The 26,337-nt window shown below is 53.9% G+C and overlaps 1 protein-coding gene across 2 annotated transcripts; it reads right to left on the bottom strand.

The window, feature by feature from the left end:
* Positions 1-12,034: 12,034 nt before the first annotated feature.
* On the bottom strand, positions 12,035-24,101 carry LGALS12 (galectin 12). 2 transcript variants are annotated; one of them, XM_042958473.1, is made up of 9 exons: positions 23,938-24,101; positions 21,936-22,024; positions 21,639-21,852; positions 20,628-20,747; positions 20,061-20,099; positions 19,456-19,482; positions 18,776-18,864; positions 14,023-14,173; positions 12,035-13,172 (listed from the first exon to the last, which is right to left on the bottom strand). In XM_042958473.1, exons 1-9 carry the CDS (start codon positions 24,004-24,006, stop codon positions 13,026-13,028), a joined length of 945 nt encoding a protein of 314 aa, XP_042814407.1. In that variant the 5' UTR covers positions 24,007-24,101; the 3' UTR covers positions 12,035-13,025. The 2 variants fall into 2 exon arrangements, with proteins under 2 accessions (XP_042814407.1, XP_042814406.1); XM_042958472.1 differs by lacking the exon at positions 19,456-19,482 and having other exon boundaries at positions 23,938-24,062.
* Positions 24,102-26,337: the final 2,236 nt, after the last annotated feature.

Here is a 26,337-nt window from a genome sequence, read left to right as displayed (position 1 = left end):
ACCGCAAGATGATAGATAACCTGAGCCGAAGTCAGATGCTTAACCGACTGAGCCACCCAAGGGCCCCTGGTTTTCATTTTTTTTTTTTGAGAGAGAGACAGAGTGTGAGTGGGGCAGGGTCAGAGAGCAAGGGAGACACAGAATCTGAAGCAGGCTCCAGGCTCCGAGCTGTCAGCACAGAGCCCGACGCGGGGCTCAAACCGTGAACCTCTAGATCATGACCTGAGCCGAAGTTGGATGCTTAACCAACTGAGCCACCCAGGTGTCCCAGGTCCTATATCTTGGGGCCAAAAACCTCCTGATGGGGACATAGAGCACGTCTCTCTGAAACAGTGTAACACGCTTCGCTGTCAGGATATTCCTCTGGGGAATCAGGGTGCCTTCCAGTCTGTATCCCTTTCCCTACTGCCAACATATAAGCTGGGATTTGCAGTTACTTAATGGATGAGGAAGACGGGCTCCTTCTGGGGGTGACTGTGGGAGCACAGCACTAAGGTCCCATTAATTTTTGTCTCCCAGACAGTCAGCTCTTAGTGATGGGGGTCCTGAGGCCGGAGAGGGAATCAGAGGAAGGGAATCCCCGTGTCATGTGGCCATGGACGCAGTAGGCAGGAGGACCGTGTTAGGTCCTGAGAAGAGGGAGGGAGAAAAATAGCTAATTCCCACTTCTCCTGGGTTATACCTGCTGCTCTGACCCACTGAATGTGCTCGCCCGCGAGGCATGTGTATTCACATGCACAAACACAAAAACAACGCTCGCACGCACATAGACAACCAGCAGGCACACGATACACACACATACCCCTGGACAAACGCTTCTCCTCCTCATCTCTCTGGGGGCGTTTCCCCGGGCTCCAGCCCCTGACTCTACCCCGCTGTCCCTGGCTGGATTCACCCTGGAATATCAGAGCCTCGTGGGGGAAGTTACGGCTCAGTCTACACATCCTCCTTCCTTGTCTGGTTTGTTTGTCCGAGGCAGCCCCAAAGCCTGGAGGCTAGGTTGCAATTTTTACCCTGGTTAAGATCATTGCAGGGTGGTCCACGTGGCCTCTCCAGGCAGGGAAACAGTTTTCTATTTGAACAGCAGCCTTGAGTTTCGAATGGAAATTGACGTCAGTACTATGTTCTGATGAGCCAATTAGCCTGTCCTTGTGGAAATAAGACATTATATACGGACCTTTATTCCTAGATGGAACTTACTCTATATCAGTTGAGTTGCATCTTGTGTGTGTAAACCCTGTCATGTGTCTCAAATGTGCCAGGTGACAGGAGGTAAGAGAAAGGTCAGGAACAGAACCTGTGTGTAAAGGATCCACACCTTTCAGCCTGTCAACAGAGACGGGCTGGGTCTTTGCACCTTGTGAGCCTGGTTCCAAATCCTGGCTGCACAACAGCTCAGCAGAGACCTTGGCTAAGTTGCTTAATCTCTTGGAGGCTCAACGGAAAAAATAAGGATGATAATACTTACCTTTTGAGGTGATGGAGGTGGGTAAGTGAGGTTATATATAAAAAGGTAAGCCCGTAAGTGCCTGGCAGAAAGGAAGCACTCAGAAAGTGATGTTGTCTTTCTCTTATTAAAAAAAAAAATTTTTTTTAACATTTATTTATCTTTGAGAGATAGAGGGAGACAGAGCACAAGTGGGGGAGGGGCAGAGAGAGAAGGAGACACAGAATCCGAAACAGCCTCCAGGCTCTGAGCTGTCAGCACAGATCCTGATGCGGGGCTCGAACTCACGGACTGCGAGATCATGACCTGAGCCAAAGTCGGACGCTCAACCGACTGAGCCACCCAGCGCCCCCGATGTGGCCTTTCTTAACCAGACAAAGGTACCGTTATTCATAACGTCATTTTAATAATAATCAAAACTTGGAAAAAACCTGAATGCTCAATATGTTATTTTTATTTTTTTCACTAAGCTTTACACCCAGCATGGAGTCCAACGCGGGGCTTAACTCATGACCTGAGATCAAGACCTGAGCTGAGATCGAGAGTCTTGGGGCCCCTGGCTGGCTCAGCCAGTTAAGTGTCAGGCCTGCTTGGGATTCTCTCTCCCTCTCCCTCGGCCCCTTCCCTGCTTGTGCTCTTTCTCTCTCAAAAGGAATACATAAACATTAAAAACAAAAAGAGTCAGATCCTAGGGGCGCCTGGGTGGCTCAATCGGTTGAGCATCCGACTCTTGATTTGGGCTCAGGTCATGATCCCAGGATCAAGGGATCAAGCCCTGCACTGACAGGGACAGCGGGGAAGGGGTCTCATCTGTGAGGAGAGCTTCTCTTTCCTGTCTACTGGGCTATCGATTGTCTGCTCAGATCGACCTCTCTCCATTTCTCCGGTAACCGACATCCTAACAGAGCCAAATTCCAGAGATCTGCTTGAAATGGCGTATTCTGACAAAGAGCACTGGGCCATCCGGGTGGGTAATGAAAATGTGGCCTCTGTTCCTTAATCATGAGCCAGAATCTGCTCCAGCTTTTGCTGCCCACTCACGAAAACCTTTGGTATTTGAGACGGTGGAATTGACGACATGGATTGGTTACGCAGGCACTGGAAGCCGGGAGGGGGATGATGAAGGAAACCTTTGTGATCGTAAAACATCCTGGATTGCTATTATTGATGCCTTTGGCCTTGATTAGTATTTATCTGATAGCCAACAACCAAAACCTAAGCTAGATTCTTTCTGAGAGACCAAAGTCCCTGTAACTTTTATATGGAAAAATAGAGGTTTATGAATACCTAAGTCAAGGTAAAAATGATGGCTAGGAAGAGGAAATATACAAGCCAAACCACGAAATATTAGAGATGATGTCGGCTCAAAGCTAGAATGAATCAAAATAGAGCGTTCAGAGATAAACCTGCGGACAGGTCGGAACATTCCGTACAAAGGTCGATTTTAAAAAGATGGAAATTTGAAAAATAAGACTTGCAAGTTAACAGAAAAAAAAAAACCGAGGAACCCCGTCAATAAAACAACCATGTTCCCCTCCATGGCGGCACAGTTTTGTATACCACAAAAAATAGACATTTCACCCCACGAAGACTCGGTATCATTAAAATTCATTTTGAATGATCTTGGATATTGAGTATGTTTTTTACTGTGAATAAACAACCCAAAGACAGATATTTCAAGTTACCCAACACCTCTTCATATATGTGCGTGCTCCCTAAACACACACACACACACACACACACACACACACCTCTGACACTATGTTCATTATCATAGAGGAGTCATTATCATAACAAGCTTTCTCACCCCCTGCATTTGGTTCCACCGATGGCTTATTTCCCGCTGAGTTGACGAGTAATATAACCCACGCAGTGTCTGGCAGGGAGACATCAAATCAGTCCATTTACCTTGAACGGCAGATATTATGAATTAATTTAGTACCTGTTTCAATCAGGGGTTATTATAAAGGCTAAGAATGGTTACCCTTCATTTCCTGGACTCCCTTGCGGTTAAGATTCCATTCAAGGCTACGCTACCCTTCATTTCCTGGACTCCCTTGCGGTTAAGATTCCATTCAAGGCTACGCTACCCTTCATTTCCTGGACTCCCTTGCAATTAAGATTCCACTCAAGGCTAGGCTGACTGCCCAAACTTGGGTGGCAAAGGAGCCCGTGGGTTGGAGGATCCATTTTGTGAGCTCGGATTGGCTGGCAAGAATTTGGTGAAAGCATACAATTCTTCTGAGTCATTGTTCTGGGATCCAGTTCATTTCACCTTCTCCGTTCACCATTGGTAATATTACATGCGTTTTTGGTTGATGGTCAAGTCTGGGAAAACCTGTATCTAGCTCCCTTCGTATATGAGCTCTAAGATTTGGAAGGATCTTCTGTAGACTAGCCTCTGGCTCTGCTTATCTCTCACCTTATTTTTTCTCTGCTATTCTTATGCTTCCATAAGACCGTTGTATCTTGTTTTAACTTCTGGCCATGCACCTTTGGTGTTAGAACACTGGGTGAGTCGGCACGGTGGGCAGTAGGAGTGGGTATTCAGGAAGCCTCTACACTAGGACAGCTAGCTAGATGGAGGTGTTCAAGCCCCGCATCAGGCTCTGTGCTGACAGTATGGAGCCTGCTTGGGATTCTCTCTCTCCCTCTGTCTTTTTAAATTTATTTATTTTGAGAGAGAGAGAGAGCAAGTGGAGGAGGGGCAGAGAGGGAAAGAGAGAATTCCAAGCAGGCTCCTCAGTGTGGAGCTCAACGCGGGGCTCGAACCCACATACTGTGAGCTCACGATCTGAGCCAAAACCAAGAGCTGGATGCCTAACCGACTGAGTCACCAGGCGCCCCAACACCCAACTCATTCTTACTTGAGTTGCACAGCTGAGAAAACCTTAGGTCTGATGTTCAGAGGCCTGATGAGTGCTTTTTACCCAACATCCAGACCTGAGTCAGATCACAGACCCAGATCTCCTTGAGTAAAGGAGACCTACTTTGAAGAAAAGCCCTATGAAAATATCACAAGTATGTTCTGTCAATTATCATCCCGATTTCCCCCTGGAGGATCTGTGACAGGTATCAGGAAACCGATTCCCGAGAGGACAACGCCTAGAATTTTCAGAGATGTAAAAAAATATTGGCCTAAAGCTAATGAGATGCCTGGATTATCAGATCTAGCAGACAACCACGTTTACAAATGGGATTTTCCAGCTTGCAATGCATTTGGCAGGGCTGCAAACCCATCCTATGTGTCCTATGTTTGTTTATTTCACTTATTCCCCAAAGCATAGTTGGGACAGATGTATTGAACACTTGGCGGAATCCTTGTATTGCCTTTGATCCTAATTTGGGCTCTTACACAGAGAGATCCAGATGAAAGCAATTCCCTGAGTAAAAATGGAAGCCAAACACAATCTTGCATCAGCGAAACTAGTTCTGGACACTTCTCGTGTTTCCTTGGTATAACTCACGACCAGACCAAGACCCATGTGGGTGCGTGTGACAACAGAACCCGGGTCACTGTTTGCAACCCAGGGAAAAATGTCGTGTTTTAGACTCTACGTTGGAAAGCAGGATCCGCGAGGCTGGAACTATCAAAACCTAGAACGTACACCCAAGAGGATTTCAGGGAGTACCTGCTTCGGGTAGCTCTTTGTTACGAGTAGCTATGCAACTTGGCAAAACACCCGGAATGACTGTTTCCAGACACTGGACTTTGGAAACCGGAGAAAAGAGCTCTGAGTAAAATGAACGCTTCAAGCAGCCCAGCTTGAAGCCCAGCTTCCAACTTCTGGAAGGAGTTAGTCTGATGGGTTTAAATGCCATTCTTGCCTGTGGATACTCTTGAATCCTTTTTTTTTTTTTTTTTTAAATCAAGAGCCACGGAAGACACTGTTGTTTTCTTAAATAGCCGTCTACTTACACTTCCCAGTCTTCTTCCTACTAGAATCCCTGATTTGTCTAGACAACCAACATGGGCCCCTCCCTCAAATAGTGATGATCTCTGTGAATAGCCAGGCTGCCTGCAAGGTTTCTGGGAAGGATTTTGCTCCCTGATGAAAAGAGAGACTCATGAGAAACAAGTCTGTTCTGCCTTTGGATGCTGTCATGTGAGAATGTGACAAACGGAGCTGCTGCAGCCGCTTTGCCTCCATGAGGGCTGATACCGTAGCTGTTGAGAAGGACCTGATGACAGGGGCCGGGAGCTTGATGGCATCATAGACCATCTGACAAATCCTGGGACTGCCATCTCTTGACTTCTTGAACAGCAAGTGGGAGTTGAGTATTACATCCTCACTGTCTAATGCACTGTAGTTTAGTTACTTTCTGCCAAAGATGTTCCCGGGGACGTAGTGCACATTTTGTGCCCCAAAGCACCAAATCTAGATCCCATCTGCTGCGCTTTTGCTGTAGATGCAGGGCCTCCCACTTGTCACTCTCCAGTCCCTTCTGACCAAATACTTCCTGAGAGCTCAGTTCCTGAACGGTTGTGGAAAGAGTGTCCCTGCTGTGGATTGGATTTTTTCGCCCCCCACTATACTCCCTCACAGTAACAGATTACACATCCTTGCCATTATCATGTGACTGGAGCATTACCATGTTCCTCATTGACCTTGGGCTGGGTCATGTGGTCTGCTTTGACCAATGGGAGCAAAGGAGCACACGTTTCCCACGTCTGAGCAGTTTTATAGGAACGTACATGGTTAGGCTCAGCTTTTTTAATGTTTTTATTTATTTTTGAGACACAGAGAGAGAGACAGAGCACGAGCAGGGGAGGGGCAGAGAGCTACAAGGAGACACAGAATCCGAAGCAGGCTCCAGGCTCTGAGCTGTCAGCACAGAGCCCGACGCGGGGCTCGAACTCACGAACCGCGAGATCATGACCTGAGCTGAAGTCCGACGCTTTACCGACCGTGCCACCCAGGGGCCCCCGGTTAGGCTCAGCTTCTTTAGCTCCTGTGCTCTTTGTCCCAAGGAAGACGCGTCCCGGCTGGAGGCTGCCCCTTCAGCCGGGGTACCAGAATGAACCCCTGGTGGTGGAAGGCCTGAACTCGATGAGCCAAACTCAGCTAAGCCCAGAAGAATCGTCACTGATCCACAGCCCTCAGGTTACATGAAGGAGAAGAGCTAAGCGTTTGCTGATACGGGGGATGGGGAGGGGTTTGTTTGTTACCCCAGCAAAGCTGATGAAATATGCAGGTGGGAGTCGGGATGTAGCCCTCCCTGGGGTCAGGGATGCTTCCCAGGGGCAGTATCTCTCTCCTGCTTCCGCGTGTGAGGGGTCCCTGTGTGACTGTGCATCGCGGTCACCTCTCAGGCTTCCGAGTTGGGTTCAATGCCCGGTGAGTGAGCGAGGGGCTCTGAGCAGGGCAGAATGAAACCAAGAGTGAGATTCTCGGAGTTCGTATGGAAGGCGGGGCGGGCGATCAGCAGGTGCCAGGCTTACTCAGCCTCCGCTTGGTGATGTCTGCGCCGAGGTCCTCTTGATGTATAAGGGCACCTCTGCTGGGGGTTGGCTCCCTCGGTCTGCTTTGCGGGGCTCGGGAAGAGTGGGCACCAGCTGCTGGTTTGAAAACTTGTGGAAACATGCTGTTATTATATAAAAGCCTATTTTTCCCTGGAGGCGGTGGCGGGGGGACGGACTATGAGGTCTTTTCCGAGTGGATAGCTCCTGTCTGTGTCCCCAGGGCTTGACTGCATGCCTGGCCTGTAGGGAGGGGAAGTCACAGCGAGTGAAACACGAAGGGAGCCGGATTCTTGTTCGAGAAGCTGTGTCTGTCTGGGCCTTAGGGGCCCCGCTTGCCCCCACGCAGCCCACAGAGGAGCCTTGATGCTGTGTCTGTAGGGGGGGACACCTTTGGTCTCTGGGAGGTGAACTGATCCCCATCATGCGGCCTCTGCTCCGGCCAAAGGTTCTTACCCCCGCACAGCACCTCTGTCCCTCTTCTTCCTTCTGCAGTCTTTTCCTCTCCGTTCCAGAACCTTCTTGCCTAGGCCGTGAACTATCAGGTTCCAGTAGCCCCGCCTTTCTGTGTCTTTGAAGTTGCAGGCGGGGTGGGTTTTTGGGCTCAGTGGCGTGCAGCTGAAAAGGAACAAGCCGGGGGTTCGTGCATTGATTCCCGGGAATGGAACATTCCTGAAAAGCATGTCTTACTTATCAGCTGGAAAAGCGAAGGCTGTCTGGCCTCGCTCTGGAAGGGAGCTGTCCTGTCCCCAGTGTCCCTGTTTTCTCATCCAGGGAGGGAACAAGCTCAGATTTTGGATCCTGTTGACAGCGCCCCAGCTGAGTGAGGGCTTAGGCATTTAGGGATGAGGTGAGTAGCCCCTTCGTGTTCACCATCCCTGGGCCCCCCCATGCCAAGCCAGGCCCTTCACCGGATCCTGGAGGTGAAGGGGGGAGGGGCAGCATATAGGATCCCTCCCCGGGGGAGGTGCAGACAGGCACAGAGGATGCCAGCGAGACATGATCCATGCAGAGGGACGTCCTAGGGGCCTGGGGACCCCAGGGAGTGGCAGCCGAGCCAGGCTGGGGCCCTGGGGGGCAGCTTCTCCGAGAGGGGTGTCTGGTGTGGGGGGCGAGGGGGAGGAGGGCAGGTGATGGGAAGCAGAGACAGCCAGATGTGCAGGGGAGCGGAGGCAGGAGCCAGCTCTGTGGTGAGGAGGAGGGCACGCCATTCAGTCATCCCGGGTGGGGCAGAGGGCGAGGAGGGCTGAGGAAGGGCCGCTCAGGAGGGCCTGGGAGCCGCTGCCCAAAGGGCATGCCCTGTGCCCTGAGGCCACATGTACCCTTTGGGAAGGCCACAGTGGGATTTGGGGAGACGGGATGTGGGGTAGCAGGGGGCGGTCAGGAGGCTGTGGGGGTCACAGAGGCCGGGCCAGGGCTGCCCCGAGCCAATTCAGGGGGTGGGAGATGGACGAGGAGGTGAATTCAGGAGAAACTTCTAGAGTTAGCATTGACTGGACTTTGGGACTGGACACAGGTGGTGGGGGTGGACGTGGAGGGTGGGTGGAGGGAAGGGGTGTGTGAGGGGAATGGAAGACTTAGGATGGCCCTCTTTGGGGACTGGAAAGCCTGGAATAAAGGGTTAGAGTGCCGATGTCGTTCCCGGGATCGGGAACATAGAAGGAAAAGGAGGCGGGGACGTGTGGATTCTTGCAGCTGGGGTGTCCTGGGTGGAACACTGACGGCAAGGACTGGGGTGTGGAAGGCAGGGCCACGGGGGGCAGCCGGTGGGAGACGTGGGCAGAGGAGAGACCCAGCTCAGCCTTTTCACACAAGTGACCTTGAGCCAGGCATCACCGTCCAGGAGCCCCGGTTCCTGCACTTGAACAAGGGGCGATAATGCTTCCTCCTCAGGTTGTGTGGATGGGAGGGCGGGCTGGCAGACGTCCGCCCCACTGCCTCCAGCTGTGTGACCCCCCCCCCCCCGGCCCCGAGATCCTGCTCCCTGCCCGAGCTGCCGGTCAAGACACCAGCCAAGAGAGAATGGCATCCCGAGGCCAGGAGGGGAATCCAAGGAGGAGCCTCACCGTGGCCATGGACACCACGAGCGGGTGGGGGGTGGTGGTGCTGGGCTCGAGGGTCAGCCTCCGAGGAGGGAAGGGACTCCACGGGGACTTCTGGGGGTGGTGCTTGGACACGTCGGAAAGATGCTGGGACATATGGCGTCACGACGACACAGGTGCGGAAACGCAACCACACAGGCACGTGAACACACATCTAATGAACGTGCGTGCAGCAGACACACGTGTAGTCCTGGGACCCTCCCTCCTTCTCCACGACTTGGGGGGTGGGAGCGCCGGTCACTTTTCCCAGACTCTAGCATCTGGGCCCCGCGCCAAGGGGACCCCGTGAGAGGCGCAGCAGGGTCGGACATCCCTTACGCGGCCCGCGTTCTCACCTCCCTGGCTTCCCAGGAGGTGCGCCAAGCGCCATGCCTGGAGACCTGGTTGAGAATGTCCTTGAGTGGCCGGGAGCACGGGGCCATCCGCCTGGTTCTGCTCATGCCGGGGGAGGGGGTTGGGGGGGAGGGGGCGACATTTGATGGCTCACACGTCCGGCAAGAGCCACCGTTTATTGAGTCCCAAGTCAGCACGCAGCATTTTAAGCAATTTTGACTCCTCAACTCACAACCATCCCGCTGGGTTGATGTAACTGTTCATACCTTGCCACGCGGATGCGCTGAATTTGCCCAAAGCCATGACATCTCAGCTCGTAGAGACAGCAGGATTTGAACTCGGGCTCTATGCCTTGGGAACCACGTTCAAGAGGATAATCAGTGGACAGCTCCTGACCAGGAGACAGGAGGAGCTGGTTCCTGAATCGAGGACCCCGAGACCCGCTCTGTGACCTTCTGACAAATTACTTGGCCGGTCGGCCCTGCATCATCCTTATCCTGTTACATACATCACAGGGTTTTTATAGGAATGAAATGTGTCGGAAAGTGCTGGAAAGCTGAGAGGGCTGCTCCCACGTGAGCCCCACAGCCCCGTGGGGTGATCAGAGCAATGACTTATCCTCATTCTACAGTGAAGGAACTGAAGACCAGAGAGGTCACGGGGTCTACCTGAGGCTCATCAGCATAGATCTTGTCCCTTGGAGTCTGGCACATTCTCCACTCTCCCTCCCGCTCTTGGTATGCCTGAGGGGCTTGGCTCCCTAATTTGGGGTGTCCCCCTCTTCTCTGGCATTGCTACTTTATCTTACCCTCGATCCCCGCCCTGCTGGGGTCCCATCCCTCAAGCCCTGCTCTCAGCGGGCTGGTCACTGGGCCTTTTTCTTTCCTGGAGCAATTTCATATGTAAAAGTACAGAAATGTCCAGAGTCTTCGGGGCCTGAAACAGTCATTCCCGATCCTAGCTGCATGTCAGAATCTCCTGGGAGCTCCTAAAATATTCTGAGGCACAGGCCCCACACCCAGACATTCTGATTTCGTCCCTCTGGGGTGGGCACCAGGAACTGGCATGTTTTAAGGACTCCCAGGATGTCTGGAATGTGCAGTCAGAGAGCGGCTATGGGAGGGAGTCGCCGATCTCCCTGGGAAAATATCCGTGCCTTGGTCAGGGAGATGGCTTTGGAATGTAGTTCAGCGTAAACTTCCCTTTTAACAGAGGGTTGTTAATATGTAAGTAATGAAAACAAGGTGCTCTCTCTAATCATTTCATAAAATAATTGAACGAGCCCTGATGGTCATGTTCTTACTTTCCACGAACTAGTCTTTTTTTTTTTTAAGTATTTATTTATTTATTTATTTAAGTCATCTCTACACCCAACGTGGGGCTCAAACTCACAATCCCGAGATCAAGAGTCGCACACTCTACCAACTGAGCCAGCCAGGCGCCCCTCCAGACTAGTCTTTTTATTTAAGTTGGGTTTATTGAGGTTGCTCAAAAAGAAGAAGGCAGGCCCCAAATGGCATCGCTTAGATTGCGTTCCCAAACGGGGGCTCAATCCCCGATCTGATTGGAGTTTCAGCCTCCCCCAGAAATGTGGCCTCAACCAGTCAGTCAGGAAATTTTTCTTTCCATCAGCATCAGTGAGCACCTGGGTCCTCCACCCCCAAAGAAAGATGAGGTCATCTGCATGATAAGACCCCTTGCCTTTTCCCCTAGAAAGCAGGCCTGCCTGGACCAATCTTTCTTGCTAATAAGAACCTTCCATTTTGTTTAACTCCTTGGAGCGCCTCTCTACTTGCCACATGGGGAGCTCGCCCTACGTGAATGGTTTAACAAAGCCTGTTAGATCTCTGGATTTACTTGGTTCAATTTCATTACTTCACAAAAGTATACAGCTTTCAGAGGGAGACAAAGGAGAAATTCTCACTAGGCAAAGAGTTTGTAGCTAAGATACCAAAAGGATAATCCGTGAAAGAAAAAATTGTCGAACTGGACTTCACCAAAACCCAACTGATACTCGGTGGAAGAAACCAAATGAAAAGACAAGCTAAGATGGGGAGAAATTCTTTACAAATAGCATATTTGACCAAGGACTTCTAGCCAGCTTGTATAAAGAACCCTTCAAAGTCAAGGGTAAAAAGGCCAACGACTCAGTTAAAACATGGAGAAAAGAGGGGCGCTTGGCTGGCTCAGTTGGCGGAGCACGTGACTCTTGATCTCGGGGTGGTAGCTTTGAGCCCCACGTCGGGTGTAAAGATTACTTAGAAAAAATAACAACAACGACAGCAAAGGAGAGAACAGGCACTGAACCAGAGACTACATGGATGGCAAATCAGCATATAAAAAAAGGCTCAGCATCTTCAGCCATTAGCGAAATGCAAATGAAAACCGCCAATGACATCCCCCTCACACAGATGAGGATAGCTAAAATAACAAAACTCTAGGGGCGCCTGGGTGGCACAGTCGGTTGAGCGTCCGACTTCGGCTCAGGTCATGATCTCACGGTTCGCGAGTTCGAGCCCCGCATCGGGCTCTGTGCTGCCACACCTACTCGAACCTACTTTGGATTCTGTGCCTCCCTCTCTCTCTGCCTCTTCCCCGCTCCCGCTCTGTGTGTGTGTGTGTCTCTCTCTCTCAAAAATAAATAAACATTAAAAAACAAAAACCAAACCCAAACAAACAAACAAAAAAAAAAACCCACTGACAATCACAAGTACGAGGATGCAAAACCGCTAGAAGTTTCCCACGTTGCTGGTGGGAATGCAAAATGGCACAGCCGCTCTGAAATAACTCTGGAAAACCGTTGGGCAGTGTCTGATAAAGGTGCCTCTGTCGTATGATCCAGAAATCGCACTACCTGGTACCTCCCCTAGAGAAATTACAGCTCATGTTCATCAAAGACTTGTACACAACCGTTTTTAGTAGCGCTCTACTCATGACTGCCCAAACCTGGAACCACCCAAGTGTTCTTCGATGGGTCGGTCGGTAAATGAATTGCGGCACGATGGAATACTGTTGAGTAACAAAGAGAACTGGTCCCTGATGCTTAGACAGCTACTTAGATGGAGCTAAAACGATGATGCACAACGAAAGGAACCAGATTCAAGAGGTCGGATACTGTAGGATTCCATTGATAACGGCATTTCCAAAACAGGCCACACGTAGGAGTGGAAAACAGATCCTCGGGTGGCTGGGGTTAGGGGAGGGATGACGGGAGGTAGGATGCCAAAGCAGTGACACAAGAGAGGGTTTTGGAGAAAAAAGGTAGGCAGGGTGATAAAGATTTCATCAACCCGACAGCAAGCAGGCAAGCTGAAAATACAAGGAAAAATAGCACCGGAAGTGGAGGCCACCACAGAATCAGATGGTATAAACAGACATACCAGGAACGCCCCACATATACCAGGAATCACAGCAGTAGCACCATGGCCGGGCACACGGCCATCCCGCTGGAGAGCCATTTTTAGCCTTCCTTGCACACAGCGTGGCCCCGGGACCGAGTGCTTGTGGATGAGATGTGAGCGCACACAGGGGGTGCCAATCCCAGGCTGGGGCCTCCGAAAGCAGGGGGTGGGGGGGGGTGACAGGCGCACAGTGTATCGAAGGGAGGAGAGCGGAGCCGCATCGAGGGGTGCCGGGCGTGGGCTGGTCCTTCTCTTCCCTGGCGGGGCCCCTGGCTCACTCCTCAGCAGTGGACACAGTAGAGCTGGACGCTGCCACTGATCCGGAGCTCCCGCAGCTGCTCCAGGACCTGCTGGTGCACGCTGGTGGCCCCCAGGCCCTGCCCGTTGAGCGCCAGCTTCAGCCCTCCCTCCTGGCACAGGAGCAGCACCTGGAAATGGACAGGAGGGCCCTGCAGGCTCCCAGACGGACAGACAGGCGGCGCACTGCCTGCCCGATGCCCCGCCCAGCAAGCCCTCCGCTCAGAGGTCACAAAGACGGGAACCGTAGGGCGCCTGGTGGTGGGAAAGGGCAGGACTGGGTGCCCCGCTTGCCACCAGATCACTGTGACCTTTCCACAAGGATCGTCTCAGCCCTGGGCCTCAGTTTCACCCTCTGTGCCGGCTGCGTGCCCTCGAGCAGTGGGCTCAACCCTGGCTGCACTTTGGAGTCATTAGGGGGGCTTTTTCTTTTTTTAAATAACACCAATGAGGGGCGCCTGGGTGGCTTGGTCGGTTAAGCGTCCGACTTCGGCTCAGGTCATGATCTCACGGTCCGTGAGTTCGAGCCCCGCGTCGGGCTCTGTGCTGACCGCTCAGAGCCTGGAGCCCGTTTCGGATTCTGTGTCTCCCTCTCTCTCTGCCCCTCCCCTGTTCATTCTCTGTCTCTCTCTGTCTCAAAAATAAATAAACGTTTAAAAAAAAAAAAAAAACACCAATGAGGGTGATGGGCATGGAGGAGGGCGCTGTCGCGATGAGCACTGGGGGTCGTATGGAAACCAGTTTGACAATAAATTTCATCTAAAAAAAAAAATACCACTAATGCCAGGGGCAGCCCTGATTAATTAAATCCGCGTCTGGGGAGTAGGGGGTTGAGAGCCGTGGCACAGTTGTTTTCTCTGGCAGGCTCTGGCCCCAGCCCCGCATCCTCCACCCCTCCCCAGGACGCACCCCTGGGCTCCCCACGGGAATGCAGCTTTTGGCTCCCACCAGACGGGATGAGGCCGCTCGGCTCCGACTGACCTCGAAAAATCGCCGGGGGTAGAACAGGAAGGGGGCCGAGATCAGCTTCTTGCACCCCCAGGGCGCGATCCAGGCCAGAGTTCTGTCTGCGAAGGAAGCCCTGAGCGTCACAGGAACGTGAGCCGCCTCGTCCCGCAGGCTCAGCGTGACGCTGCAAGAGGGGGGTCGGAGAAGGGGCCGCCCCTGAGCTGTGGCTGCCGGATCCTGAGGGGAGGGGCAGATGTGGGAGAGCAGCTGGAAGGTTCGGCGGCTCAGAGGGGTGGGGACACCTGAGCACACCTGCAGCCACGGGCCCGGGGACCACGGGGGAGCACATGACCTTGTCGGAGCCTCATTTCCCCTCCGGCAAGATGGGGATCGTCGTATCAGTAGTCGCCAGTATTTACCAGTATTTTCCAAACGGCAGGTGTTGCCTTAAGTGTTTTGAAAATAGCTATAGGGGTTAGAGCCAGGCTACCCGGCTTCAGCTCTGCTCTGGTACTTTCTAGTCCTGCGAGCTTGGGCAAGGCACTGTCTCTGTGCCTCAGTCTCCTCATCTGTAAAGTGGGGAGAAGAGTACCGTACCTGCCTCGCGAGTTGTGAGAACTGAGTTAACACAGGTAAAGTGTGAGAACGGGACCTGGCACGTAATAAGCACGCGAATCCCATCTATTGTTTAGAAAATACTACTATGGGGGCGCCTGGGGGGGCCTCAGTCGGTTGAGTGTCTGACTTCAACTTAGGTCATGACCTCACAGTCCGTGGGTTTGAGCCCCGCGTCGGGCACCGTGCTGACAGAGCCTGGAGCCTGCTTCGGATTCTGGGTCTCCCTCGCTCTCTCTGCCCCTTCCCTGCTCCCGTTCTGTCTGTCTCTCTCTCTCTCTCAAAAATAAATAAGCATTAAAAAAATAATAATAAAAATAAAATTAAAAATACCACTATGTAATACAATACCTATCTCATAGGGCCACCGATAGGAACAAAGGAGATAAGGGACGGGAGATCTAGAAGTTCGCGGCACACAGGAGGTGTCTTACCGCCTACTGTTAGCTTCTCCGGAGTCCTCTCAGAAATCCTGTGCCTGGAGGCTCATCGGCGCATATAACTGACGGGGACAAGAAGTTCCGAGACTGACTCTGGTACTAGTAAGAGCTGTGGGGCTTTGGGCTGCGATGCGAACAATGTAGAACGCCAGATCTGGGGGGGCTTCCTGCTGCCTGGCGTCTGCCCCTCACAGGGGAGCCAGATTCTGTCTCATGTCTTGGGAGCTTCCAAAGTCACCTTTGAAACAAAACCCCCGAAGCTGCTGGTGACTGACCCCTTAGCAGGAGGCGGTTGACAGTTGGGAGGCCAGGATGCCCGTGGGAGGGCAACGTGTGGAAAAGGGATCCTGCTGGACCTGGGCCAGGAGGACGCCCCGTACATTTCCAGCCTTGGGTGGGGGCCGGCAAGGGCTCACCACTGGGAAGAAGCTTGGAAGGCAGGGACCCTGCCTCCAGCCCCAAACCCTTGCCCCTGTGCTTCCCCAGAAAAGTCTTTGTCTTCCCATTGGCCTAAGAATTCAGCGTTCCCACCCCAGCTTGGCCCTGTCCAGCACAGCCCCAGGCCGGGTAACAGGCTCCCCCCCACAGACACCTAGAGAAGTTCTGTGGAACCTCTTAGCAGCTGTAGCCACCCCCCCACAGCCTCAGTGATTGGGGGGAGGGCTGGAGAGGAAAGGACAGATGTTTAACGCAGGCGAATTCCCTGCCCTCTAACTCCTCCTCTCTCTGTCCGATTCAAGCCACGGTCGCTTCCAGAAAACAACAGTAACAGCCAACATTTGTTGCAGGCTTGCTAAATGCCAGGCACCGTGTTATGTCTTGATGTGGGCGGCCCATGGCTGAAGTGGCCTGGAGAAATGTCCAGGCTGTTGAAAGAAATTGAAGATGATACAAAGAAATGGAAAAACATTCCATGCTTATGGATTGAAAGAACAAATATTGTTAACATACCGATACCACCCAAAGCAATCTACATATTCAATGCAATTCCTACCAAAATAGCACGAGCATTCATCACAGAGCTAGAACAAACAATCCTAAAATTTGGATGGAACCAGAAAAACCCCGAATAGCCAAAGCAATCCTGAAAAAGAAAACCAAAGCTGGAGACATCACAATCCCGGACTTCAAACTGTATTACAAAGCTGTAATCATCAAGACAGTATGGCACTGGCACAAAAACACCCAGATCCATGGAACAGAATAGAGAACCCAGAAATGGACCCACAAAAGTATGGCCAACTAATCTTTGACAAAGCAGGAAAGAAGATCCAATGGAAAAAAGACCGTCTCTTCAGCAAATGGTGTTGGGAGAACTGGACAGCGACAAGCAGAGAAATGAACCTGGACCCCTTTCTTACACCAGACACAAAAATAAACTCAAAATGGATGAAAGACCTAAACATAAGACAGGAAGCCATCAAAATCCTAGACAAGAAAACAGGCAACAACTTCTTTGACCTCAGCTGCAGAAACTTCTTGACATGTCTCCAGAGGCAGGGGAAACAAAAGCAAAAATGAACTATTGGGACCACATCAAGATAAAAAGCTTCTGCACAGCAAAGGAAATAGTCAACAAAACTAAAAGGCGACCAACAGAACGGGAGAAGATATTTGCAAATGACATGCAGATAAGGGGTTAGTATCCAAAATCTATAAAGAACTTCTCAAACTCAACACCCCAAAACCAAATAATCTAGTGAAGAAAGGGGCCAAAGACATGAATAGACACTTCTCCAAAGAAGACATCCAGATGGCCAACCGACATGAAAAAATGCTCCACATCACGCATCATCAGGGAAACACAAATCAAAACCACAATGAGATACCACCTCACACATGTCACAATGGCTAACATTAACAACTCAGGCAACAACAGATGTTGGCAAGGATGAGGAGAAGGAGGATCTCTTTTGCACTGCTGGTGGGAATGCAAACTGGTGCAGCCACTCTGGAAAACAAAATGGAGGTTCCTCAAAAAGTTAAAAATAGAACTACTCTACAATCCACCAACTGCATTGCTAGGTATTTATCCAAAGGATACAGGTGTGCTGTTTCGACGGGGCACATGCACCCCAATGTTTATAGCAGCACTAGCGACAATAGCCGAAGCATGGGACGTGCCCAAGTGTCCATCAACTGGTGAATGGAGAAAGAAGATGTATATATATTCAATGGAATATTACTCGACAATGAAAAAGAATGAAATCTTGCCATTCGCAACGACGCGGATGGAACTAAAGTGCATTATACGAAGTGAAATAAGTCAGAGAAAGGCAAATATCATATGATTTCATTCATATGTGGAATCTAAGATACAAAACAGATGAACGTAAGGGAAGCGAAGCAAAAATAATATAAAACCAGAGAGGGAGACGAACCACAAGAGACTCCTAAATACAGAACAAACTGAGGGTTGCTGGTGGGGCGTTGGGTGGGGGGATGGGCTAAGGGGGTGAGGGGGTGAGGGGCATTAGGGAGGGCCCTGGTTGGGATGATCACTGGGTGTTATATGTAAGGGAGATGTAAGTGATGAATCACTAAATTCTACTCCTGAAAAAAATATATATTTGGATTCAAAAAAGATAAAAAATTAACATAGATCATTAAATCTCAAAAAATAAAATATAAATGACCATTAGACTTTGAGCTAGGATGTAAAGCTGGTGTCGTGTCTCCAAGTTTTGTTGGGGAGGGTGTTCCTCCTATCGCTGGGGACTTTTTCATTTTCCCTTTACGACGGAGACGATCTTTCTCTTTTACTTCTGATGGGGAAACTCGGGACTCCAGCCTCAGAGAGGTGTAGTGACTTCCCCAAGAGCACATAGTTTATAGGAGGCAAAACCAGGATTCCAACCCAGGTGTGCCAGGCTGTGGAGGTCGGTGCCCTGCAGGGCTGTGTTGCCAGCCTGTCCCAGAGCTCGCAGGCCTGATCAAGAGCGTGCAGGGCCAACAGACTAGTGAGGTCAGTGCTTTAAAAACCAAAACCAAAACCAAAACAGAAAGGGAGAATACGGGGCACGCTCCTTCCTCTCCTGCCCCTCCGCGGAGATAACTGTGCCACTACCACATTTGTGGAGCCCTTACTATGTGCTTGGCTCAATTCTAAGCCTGCACCCACCCCTGAAGCTGGCAGTATTATGACCACTTTTTACAGACAAGGAAATTGAAGCCCAGAAGGGAAAAGAAACTGCCTTGAGGGGGCACAGGGAGGAAGTGTCCTCCGCAGAAGTCAAACCCGGGGGATCTGGCCCGGAAAAGTCAGGGAATCCAGCGTGATTCCAGCAAGAAGGAGGAAAGGAGGGGAGAAAGGAAGAAAAGACTAGTCTGGCTCGGAGCCCTGGGGTTTAGGGAATGGAGCAGGAGCGCCCCCTGTGGGAGAGGTCAGGCAGCGTCCGTGTGGTCCGTGTGTTGCTCCAAGCTCCCAATGCCTCCTCTCAGGGGCGCCCTGGGAGGTGGAGTTTGCCCTCTGGGTCTCAGCCTGAGCCTTTAAAGGACCTTTCCCGAAGTCCCAGCTGGGACCTGCGACGAGAGGCTGGTTGGCCCGCCCAGATGTACCGGCGGGGAAGATACTCCCAGCACTGGGGCTGTCGGGGCCATGGAGGCAGCCTGAGCACCTGTCCCAACCACAGACTCGGCGATTGAGCGGTGGTGTTGGAGACGAAAGAGGAAATCCTTGCAAAGTACGTGGCTCAGAGCTGCTTCTCTCTCCCTCCCATCTGCATACTTACTCCTTTGGCTCTGGCAAGACCAGCCCCCGCAGTACGATCACCTGTCCCGGCCAGAGACCCTTGGGAAGGGCCCGAGAGCAGGGCACCTCCTGTAGGGGGACGGAGGTAAGTGAGAAGGGACACATAGAGGGGCTTGGGGAGGGCTGGCGCCCCCAGGGGCCGTGGAGCCCTGGAGCGGGGGAAGTCTGACGTCAGGCCTGCAGCCAGGAGAAGACTCAGCTTTGCTCATTTATTAAACACCTATTGCATGCGTGGTCTCCTGCGCTCGACTCTCCCTGGCCCTTCAGGGTAGAGCTCTGTGGCCACCCCCCTCTCCGGGGGCCCGAGCACCAGGTATGTCCCCCAGCGCTGCACCCTGAATTGTGATGGCCTGTCTCCCCCACCAGCCTGCGATCCATTGGAGGGCTGAGACTGGCTAGTCCCTCTATCCTAGAGCCTGGCACCGGGCCTGGCACAGAAGAGTATCAAATAATTGTGTGCAGAATCACTGGAGAAAAGACAAGAAGCGGGAGCTTCAGCAGGAAGCAGCCTGGCCCACCCGCAGCCCACAGGTTTCTTCTATAAAGGAAGGGGAGACTTTGGTGCTGAGGCCATTTCCCATGGGGGTGGGGGTGGGGGGGGTAGGGGGGGTGCCCTCCCAGGACGACACCTCCACCAGACCCAGGCGGGAGGTCACTCACCAGGCTGGGACTCTTCAGCAGGAAGGGCTGTCAAGGGAAGAGAGGGGGCATGGAGATCATGTGGTGTTTGCTCAGTGGGAGAGAGCCTCCTAATATTGTTATTAAGAATTGAGGGCATTTGGGGTTTATCTCTCTAAAGACAATGCAGGTGAATGATCGGAGCCCCAGGGGGGCCCTCTTGGATTCACACATCAGCTCTGGGAAAATGGGGAGGAACCGGAGAGAGGGTCTGTCATTCACTTATTCAGTGGCCTTGGGCCTCATCTCCCCTTCTGTCCTGCAGGCCAACCCCAGCTTCCTCCCCAGGTTGGGAACAGAAAGCACCCCCCCCACCACCGCCCCCCAGAGGGATCTTCTGATGGCCATACTGGGCAGCCAGCCTACCCCACTCATCTTCCCAAGCCACCCCAGCTTGGGCTGGGAGAGGAAAGGCCAGGCTGGCTTGGGATTGGAGTGGGGCCAGCGGTATCCATGGCAACTGTGCAGGGACGGAAGGGGCAGCTGGCTCTTATCAACCAGGTCAGGCCAGGGGGGAGGAGGGAGCTCAGTGGCTCAGCGAGTGTGGCTGGAACCGCAAAGGCCGACCTTGCTCCCCAGAGACTCACATATCCAACCGGATACTCAATGCTGCCCTCTGCAAATGGCTGTCAGGAAAGAGAAAAAGCAACACACGGGATTTTAATTTATTTTTTTAATGTTTACTTATGTTTTTAGACAGAAGGACAGAGCGCGGGCAGGGGAGGGGCAGTGAGAGAGGGAGACACAGAAGGTGAAGCAGGCTCCGGGCTCCGAGCCGTGAGCACAGAGCCCGACCCGGGGCTCGAACTCATAAACTGCGACATCGTGACCTGAGCCAGCGTCGGACGTTTAACCGACTGAACCGCCCAGGTGCCCCTCGGAATCTGCATTTTTAACAAGCTCCTCGGGTGCGAATGGCATAGCTAGCTGCTGTTTGGGCCCCATGGTGCCAAGTGTCCGAGTGATTCACTTCCTGGCCATTGCTCTTGGGTCCCCTTCTGTGGTCCCCTTCTCATCCCGCTCGCATCCCACACCTTGATGGCCCCCTTCCACCTTGGTTGTAACTGGTGTGACAGGGCCTGTCTGGGGCGGCAGGGGGACCTGGGCCTGTCTAGGCATCCACTTGGATGTACGTTGGCCCCAAGGGAACTCACGTTGATGTTCAGGAACCCAACGGCCTCCACCAAGATGTCACCAAATATGCCCAGGGTGTCCACACGGGACAGCGGGAGCCGGTAGCGGTATTGAAGAAAGTGCTGTCCGTTCACGCTCACCTGGAGGGACAGACAGACAGCACAGCAGCCCTGGATGCACACTGAATTGATACGTGCCAGGCCACGGTGGGCACCTCACCTGGAATGTCCCTCATTTAACTTGACACCAGCTCTAAGAGACAGGCACGATTTACAGACGAGGTGCCCAAGGGTTTGGGGAGCTTATGCGACCTTCCCGAGGTTGCACAGCTGGCGGGCGGCAGACCTGGCCTTGGAACCAATGCACCTCTCACTGTCCCTCTGTGCCCCTCTGCCTGGGACACAGCACTTTCCCCACGCTGTTCCTCATTTGCCCTAGTGGCCCCAGCAGCCCCATCCACAGGTGAGGAAGTAGAGGTCCAGGAGGCCGCGTGACCCCTACACCCCAGGGCCCTCCGTCCACTGCTGGCTCCCCCCAGCCCCCCTTTTCCCCGGGGAGGTCAAGGTCCTGGCATCTTTCTGGCAGGAGTTCACATCAGCGGTGAAAGCCTCGAGGTGGAGCTCTCTCTCCCTGCCCCCTGCCCGCTCTGCCCCTGCTCCGCTCCCCTCCCTGGTGGGGACCCACCTCATCAGAGACGCGGTGAGGATTCAGTGAGCTGATATCGAAGGGCTGGAGCAGAGTCCTGCACAGCGCAGGCTCTCTCCAGGTACTTGCTATGACCGTGGCGGTGGCGCCCCCTGAGGGCCAGGCACGACAGGGCCTTCTTGCTGCCCCGTGTACCAGGCCGTGTGGGCCCAGGGGCAGCTTGGAACTGGGCTTGGCGGCTGCTTGGGCCTCTTGGTTCTCAAGCCCTCCCGGCAATGCCCCTCAACGCAGTGACCCGGGGCATCCAGCTGAAGGAAGGAGGAGCGGAAGGGCATCGCCGTGTCTAGCAGGTTCTAGGCCCCGAGGCCCACCCCCTCCCCCCTCACCTTCATTTCCTCATTTCCGAAGAGAAAGAGGATGAGGAAGCTGGCTCCTCTCTGCAGGCCCAGGCGGGGCCACCGGGCCTCAGCCTGCCAGCGCTCGAGGTACAGGGTGTTGCAGATGACGTGGGGCTTGGTGGTGTGGAAACGAGGGTTGAAGTGGATGGCGATGTCCGGCCGGGGATGCACGCTGCAGCCGCACTGGAAGTCTACCTGGAACCTGGTGGGCACCCCTGGTCAGAGACCCCCAGGGACCCCGAAGGCAGAGAGGGGCCGCCAGCTCCCCACGGAGCACGCCCTCACCTGCGTGCGTCGAGAGGGACCATTCCCTGGAGCGCGACCATCTTGCCTGCCCGCAGGCCGCCGAAAATTGTCGTCACGTAAGGAACCACCTGAACAAGGGGGAGAGACCTATCCGTACAGGGTTGGAGAGAGGGCTTTACTAGGACCAGGTGGGTGGGGGGAGAAGAGGAACGAGACGACTCGACTCTCCGGCCCCAAACAGAAACCGCCCTCATGGGGAAAAAATCAGTTTTCTCTGAAAGGTCTGTTCTCTTCCACCTTCTCCCCTTTCCTGGACCTTCACATGTCAAAGCCACGTTGCCCTGGGGAGGCCGAGTTCAGTTTCATCGCCCCCTTGGAGCACCAGCCCTGCCCCTCTCCCCGGCTCCTTGGGCACAAGCCCAAGCAAGGCTTGCTGTCCATTGGGTGCCATCTTGGCCTCTAGAAGCCTGTATTGAGGTTTCTCGAGGACCGTTTACTGGCCAGAGCCCAGAAAATGGGGGCGGTTGGGCGGGCAGAGGGATGGACAAGTTGGGACCTTGATATAGACGCCTGGAGAGATACCCAGTGGTGGCCCAGCCTTGCTTCCCAGGCTCACCTTTCCCCACACAGAAGCTGTGCGGAATTCCTAAAACATACCATACACGTTTACCGGTCCCTACCTTTTCGGGGCTGCTTCCTGTGCTCTCCCTCCACGCTGTGAAATCCAACTTGACTTTCCAGGTTCTCCGACACCTTCTCCAAGCATTGTCCACTATGGCGCCCGAGTTTTCCCTTCCCTTCCCTGCTGTTCCCAGCACACTTCACTCGCATGGCTGGCTTGGTGGTTGGCTGGCTTAAAGGGAGACCAGGGGCCTGGGAGGCCCAGGCCGCTCAAAACTGAAGCCCTGTCTTCCCCTTCTGTGCTCAGCGCCTGGCGGGGCACAGCATGGGCTCTGAATAGGTGTCTGCAGAACGAATGTGAACATGTAGCGGCTACGCGTGGGCATACGTGTGTTCTCCAGCTCGCAGGAGCCTTTAGAAGCCCGAACCATCTAGAAGGAGCTGAGCCCCAACAGTGCTGCCTTCCAGGCAGGAGCTGGCAGCGTGCAAAGAGAGGAGTGGTCGTGACCTGGGCAGCGGCTGCACCCCGCTACTCAGGCTGCTGGAGCCCCACAGGCTCCAGAGGGCCCACAGCTGACCGGGCTCAGCACCTCCGTCCCTCCCACTTCCCAGGCTCTGGGCCTGGCCTATAACTAGGGACCTGATGCAGCTCTCCTGGGGGGAGAGGGCCAAGTAAAGAGAAAGTGGTAATTAGTGCTCAGTGAGGGGAGGGCGGAGTGTGCTGGGCGGTCAGCCTTCCGTAAAGCAGGGCCAGACTTCAGAAAATCTGCATGGGGGCGCCTGGGTGGCTCAGCTGGTTAAGCGCCCCACTCTTGGTTTCCGCCTGCGTCACGATCTCACGGTTCGTGAGATCGAGCCCTGTGTTGGGTTCCGTGCTAACAGCATGGAACCTGCTTGGGATTCTCTCTCTCCCTCGGTCTCTGCCCCTCCCCACCTCAAAATAAGCAAACATTTAAAAGGAAAACAAAAAATAGAAAATCTGTGAGGGCACTGAGCAAGAGGAGGAAGTGAGGGGACCCCCACGGCCATCCCTGAGTTGGATAACCTGACTCTCGTCCAGGCTGGAGAGGAGAGTACCCTAGGTACTCAGTGGCTCCCCCCAGGGGTACGACCCCGGAGCCCAGAGCCTCCCAGCCCCCTGTCTTGCAGCAGGAGCACAGCACTGACTCCCGGCAGGCAGGCTCTACTGCTCTTAAAATGTGAGGACCCTGTGAGCTCAACGATCGTTCCCACCCAAATGGGAATTAGCTGGTCAGCTACTTTGCTAAGCTCAGGAGGGCCTTCCAGAGTCCGTGGGCAGGTGCAGGGGGAGAAGGGCCCAAGATTAAAGGCCTCTCCACCCACCGCCGGGGAGTCTGGGCCCCGCTGGGGTGGGGGGAGCCCCGAAACCTGGAGATTCCAGACCACAGTGGCTGCTCACCGGGTGGAAAACTGGGGGCTGCAGGATGAAGGTGTCAGGAAGTGGGTCCGGTTTTTCTCCGGGTGACATGGGGGTCGAGGGCCTCCAACTCGACCTGCTGATCCGGATTCCAGGAGCCCTGCCCCCACTGACTCGCCTTCCCCCGGCGGGATCCTTGGTGCCAGGACAGCTCTCCCAGCTGTTAGCCTCACCTGGCCCAGCCGGGCCCCAGTGCCTCCTGGAGCCGGCCTGGGAGGGCAGGTCCGGGCAGCGGTCTACCCCTGGTCCACACCCCAGCTCCAGCCCCACCGGCTGGCTTGGGGCTGGCAGCAGAAACCCGAGTCCAGGAGCAGGAAGCTTGAACTAACTCAGCAGCTGGCCAACCAGCTCCCCGCCCCCACCGGGTACACCCGGGTCTGGAGCACAGAGCTGTCGCCGAGGGAGGGCAGAGGCAGGCTCTTCTAAGGCCTCGGAGGGTTTGTGGTTTCTGGGGCTCCCATGGGAGCTCTCCCGAGTCAAAGGCAGGGGTGATGGTGCACGTGGGCAGGTCCCCGGAGAAGCCCCGCCCCTGCTTCTTGGCCCCCGTTCCGTGGCTTCCCATTCCCTACTCCCTTCCTGCCATGAGGTTTTCATCTCTTCCCCTCGTTTCCCTGCCCCTTCCTCCACTTTTCTCCCTTTTGCAAGATTACAGTCCCTTGAGGCTCCATTTCGGCTTCGGCTAAAAATACCAGGGCCCAGCTGCGGTCACCAGAAAGGAGGCAGGGGATGGGAGAAAGGGGCAGAAAGAGAGGGGCACCCCTTGAAGCTCAGAAAAAGCAGCGAGGTGCAGAGGGCGGGACCCATCCGGTGCTGAAGGGAGCCTGGGTTCTCACCCAGCCGCTGCTGTAATGTGCTGTGTGCCCTAGGACAAGTCACTTGCCCTCTCTGTGACTCCCTTTGCTCATCTATATATTGAGCGACTCCAGAAGAGTGTTTCCACGGGAGGTCTGTGTCTGGGGGGCACATGGGGCGGGGGGTCGGATCTTTATCAAGATCCCCCAGGATTCTTTGGACTAGAGTCGCTCCAGTTCTGGTTCAAATTCCAATAAAGCCTTCCCTCTACAAGGCAGCACAATCTCTCAACTTCATCTTGAGTTGGGAGGTCCCAGGATCCGACCACGCCGGCAGCAGGGAATTCTCTGCAGGACCAGGCTGGGCCGAGGCTCCGGGGCGCCTTAGCGGAGGGAGGAGTCAGCCGCTGCTCTAATCGAGGGGCAAGTGCAGGGGCGCCTCCGGGAAAAACCATCTCGGTCAGAGCCTCTCAAGGGCAGCAGCAGTGTGGCTAGTTAGCAGGCTTGATAGAAATGCAAACTTTCAGGCCCCACCCCAGACCTACTGGAGAAGACTCTGGGTGGCAGGGCTAGGGCGCAGGAATCTGCATTTGCACACTCTCCAGGTGACGTTGATGCGTGAGAGGCACTCACTGTCTTAGGGCTTCACTGGCGGGGCTTGGGGTGCAGAGCCAGGAGCCTTGCTGGGTAGGAGGTAGGAGGAGCTGGGCTGCTAAAGGCGCTTTGCCTTGGGAAATTCGATCAGAGGGGTCACCCTCCCCCCTCCCCCCTGTGGAGGAGAAGCCGAGGTGGAGAATCCTGTGGGGCAGGGGCAGGGGCCCCATCCCAGTCTCCCAGCCTGCACAGATCTTTGGGCCAGGGGCAAATGTGCCCTCCCCCACTCCCCAACCCAGCCTCAGTCCCCCGTCCTCGTCTGAATGCAGACGGAGGGTGTCTTAGTCTGCCCGTTGTGCCTGCTTGCACAACAGATGTTTATTTTCTCACAGTTCTGGAGGCTAGAGGCCCAAGATCAAGGTGTCGGAAAGGATTTTTTTTTTTTTTCCTGAGACCCCTCTCCTTGGCTTGCAGAGGGGTCGCTCCTTGATCTGTGTGTTTGTGACCTAATCTCTTCTTGTAAGTGGTCCAGTCATCTTGGATCCTACTCATAGGAACTCATTTTACCCTAATGACCCTTTTAAAGGCCTTTTGTCCGAATATAGTCTCATTCTACAGTTACCGGCGTTAGGACTTCAACATAATGATTTTTGGGAGCGGAGCACAATTCAGCCTGAAATTCCTATAACCGGTGTCACCCTGGACCCCCAAGACCGAATATGAGACCCCGTTGGTCTGTCCAGGGGTGGGAGAGGGAAAATCCCTCTTCCTGAGCCAGAGTGAGGGGAACTTGTGGGGGAGGGGGAAAGGGCTGCTGCTGACCCTGACATTGAACCCAGAGGGGCTTCCCCTGCCCCAGGCTGGTGGCCCCCCACCCCCACCCCAGCTCCCTACCCCTGGACTTTTCCCTCAGAGCACTTACCATACTCATCATTCTGTATTGAAGAATCGTTTAATGTTTGTCTCTCCCTCCCCCTCCTTCCTGACTATACGTTCC

Source organism: Panthera tigris, chromosome D1, assembly GCF_018350195.1.
Source record: "Panthera tigris isolate Pti1 chromosome D1, P.tigris_Pti1_mat1.1, whole genome shotgun sequence".
NCBI classification, from domain to species: domain Eukaryota; kingdom Metazoa; phylum Chordata; class Mammalia; order Carnivora; family Felidae; genus Panthera; species Panthera tigris.
The sequence above is the reverse complement of the archived record's forward strand: the minus strand, read 5'-3'. Positions and strand labels throughout refer to the sequence as shown.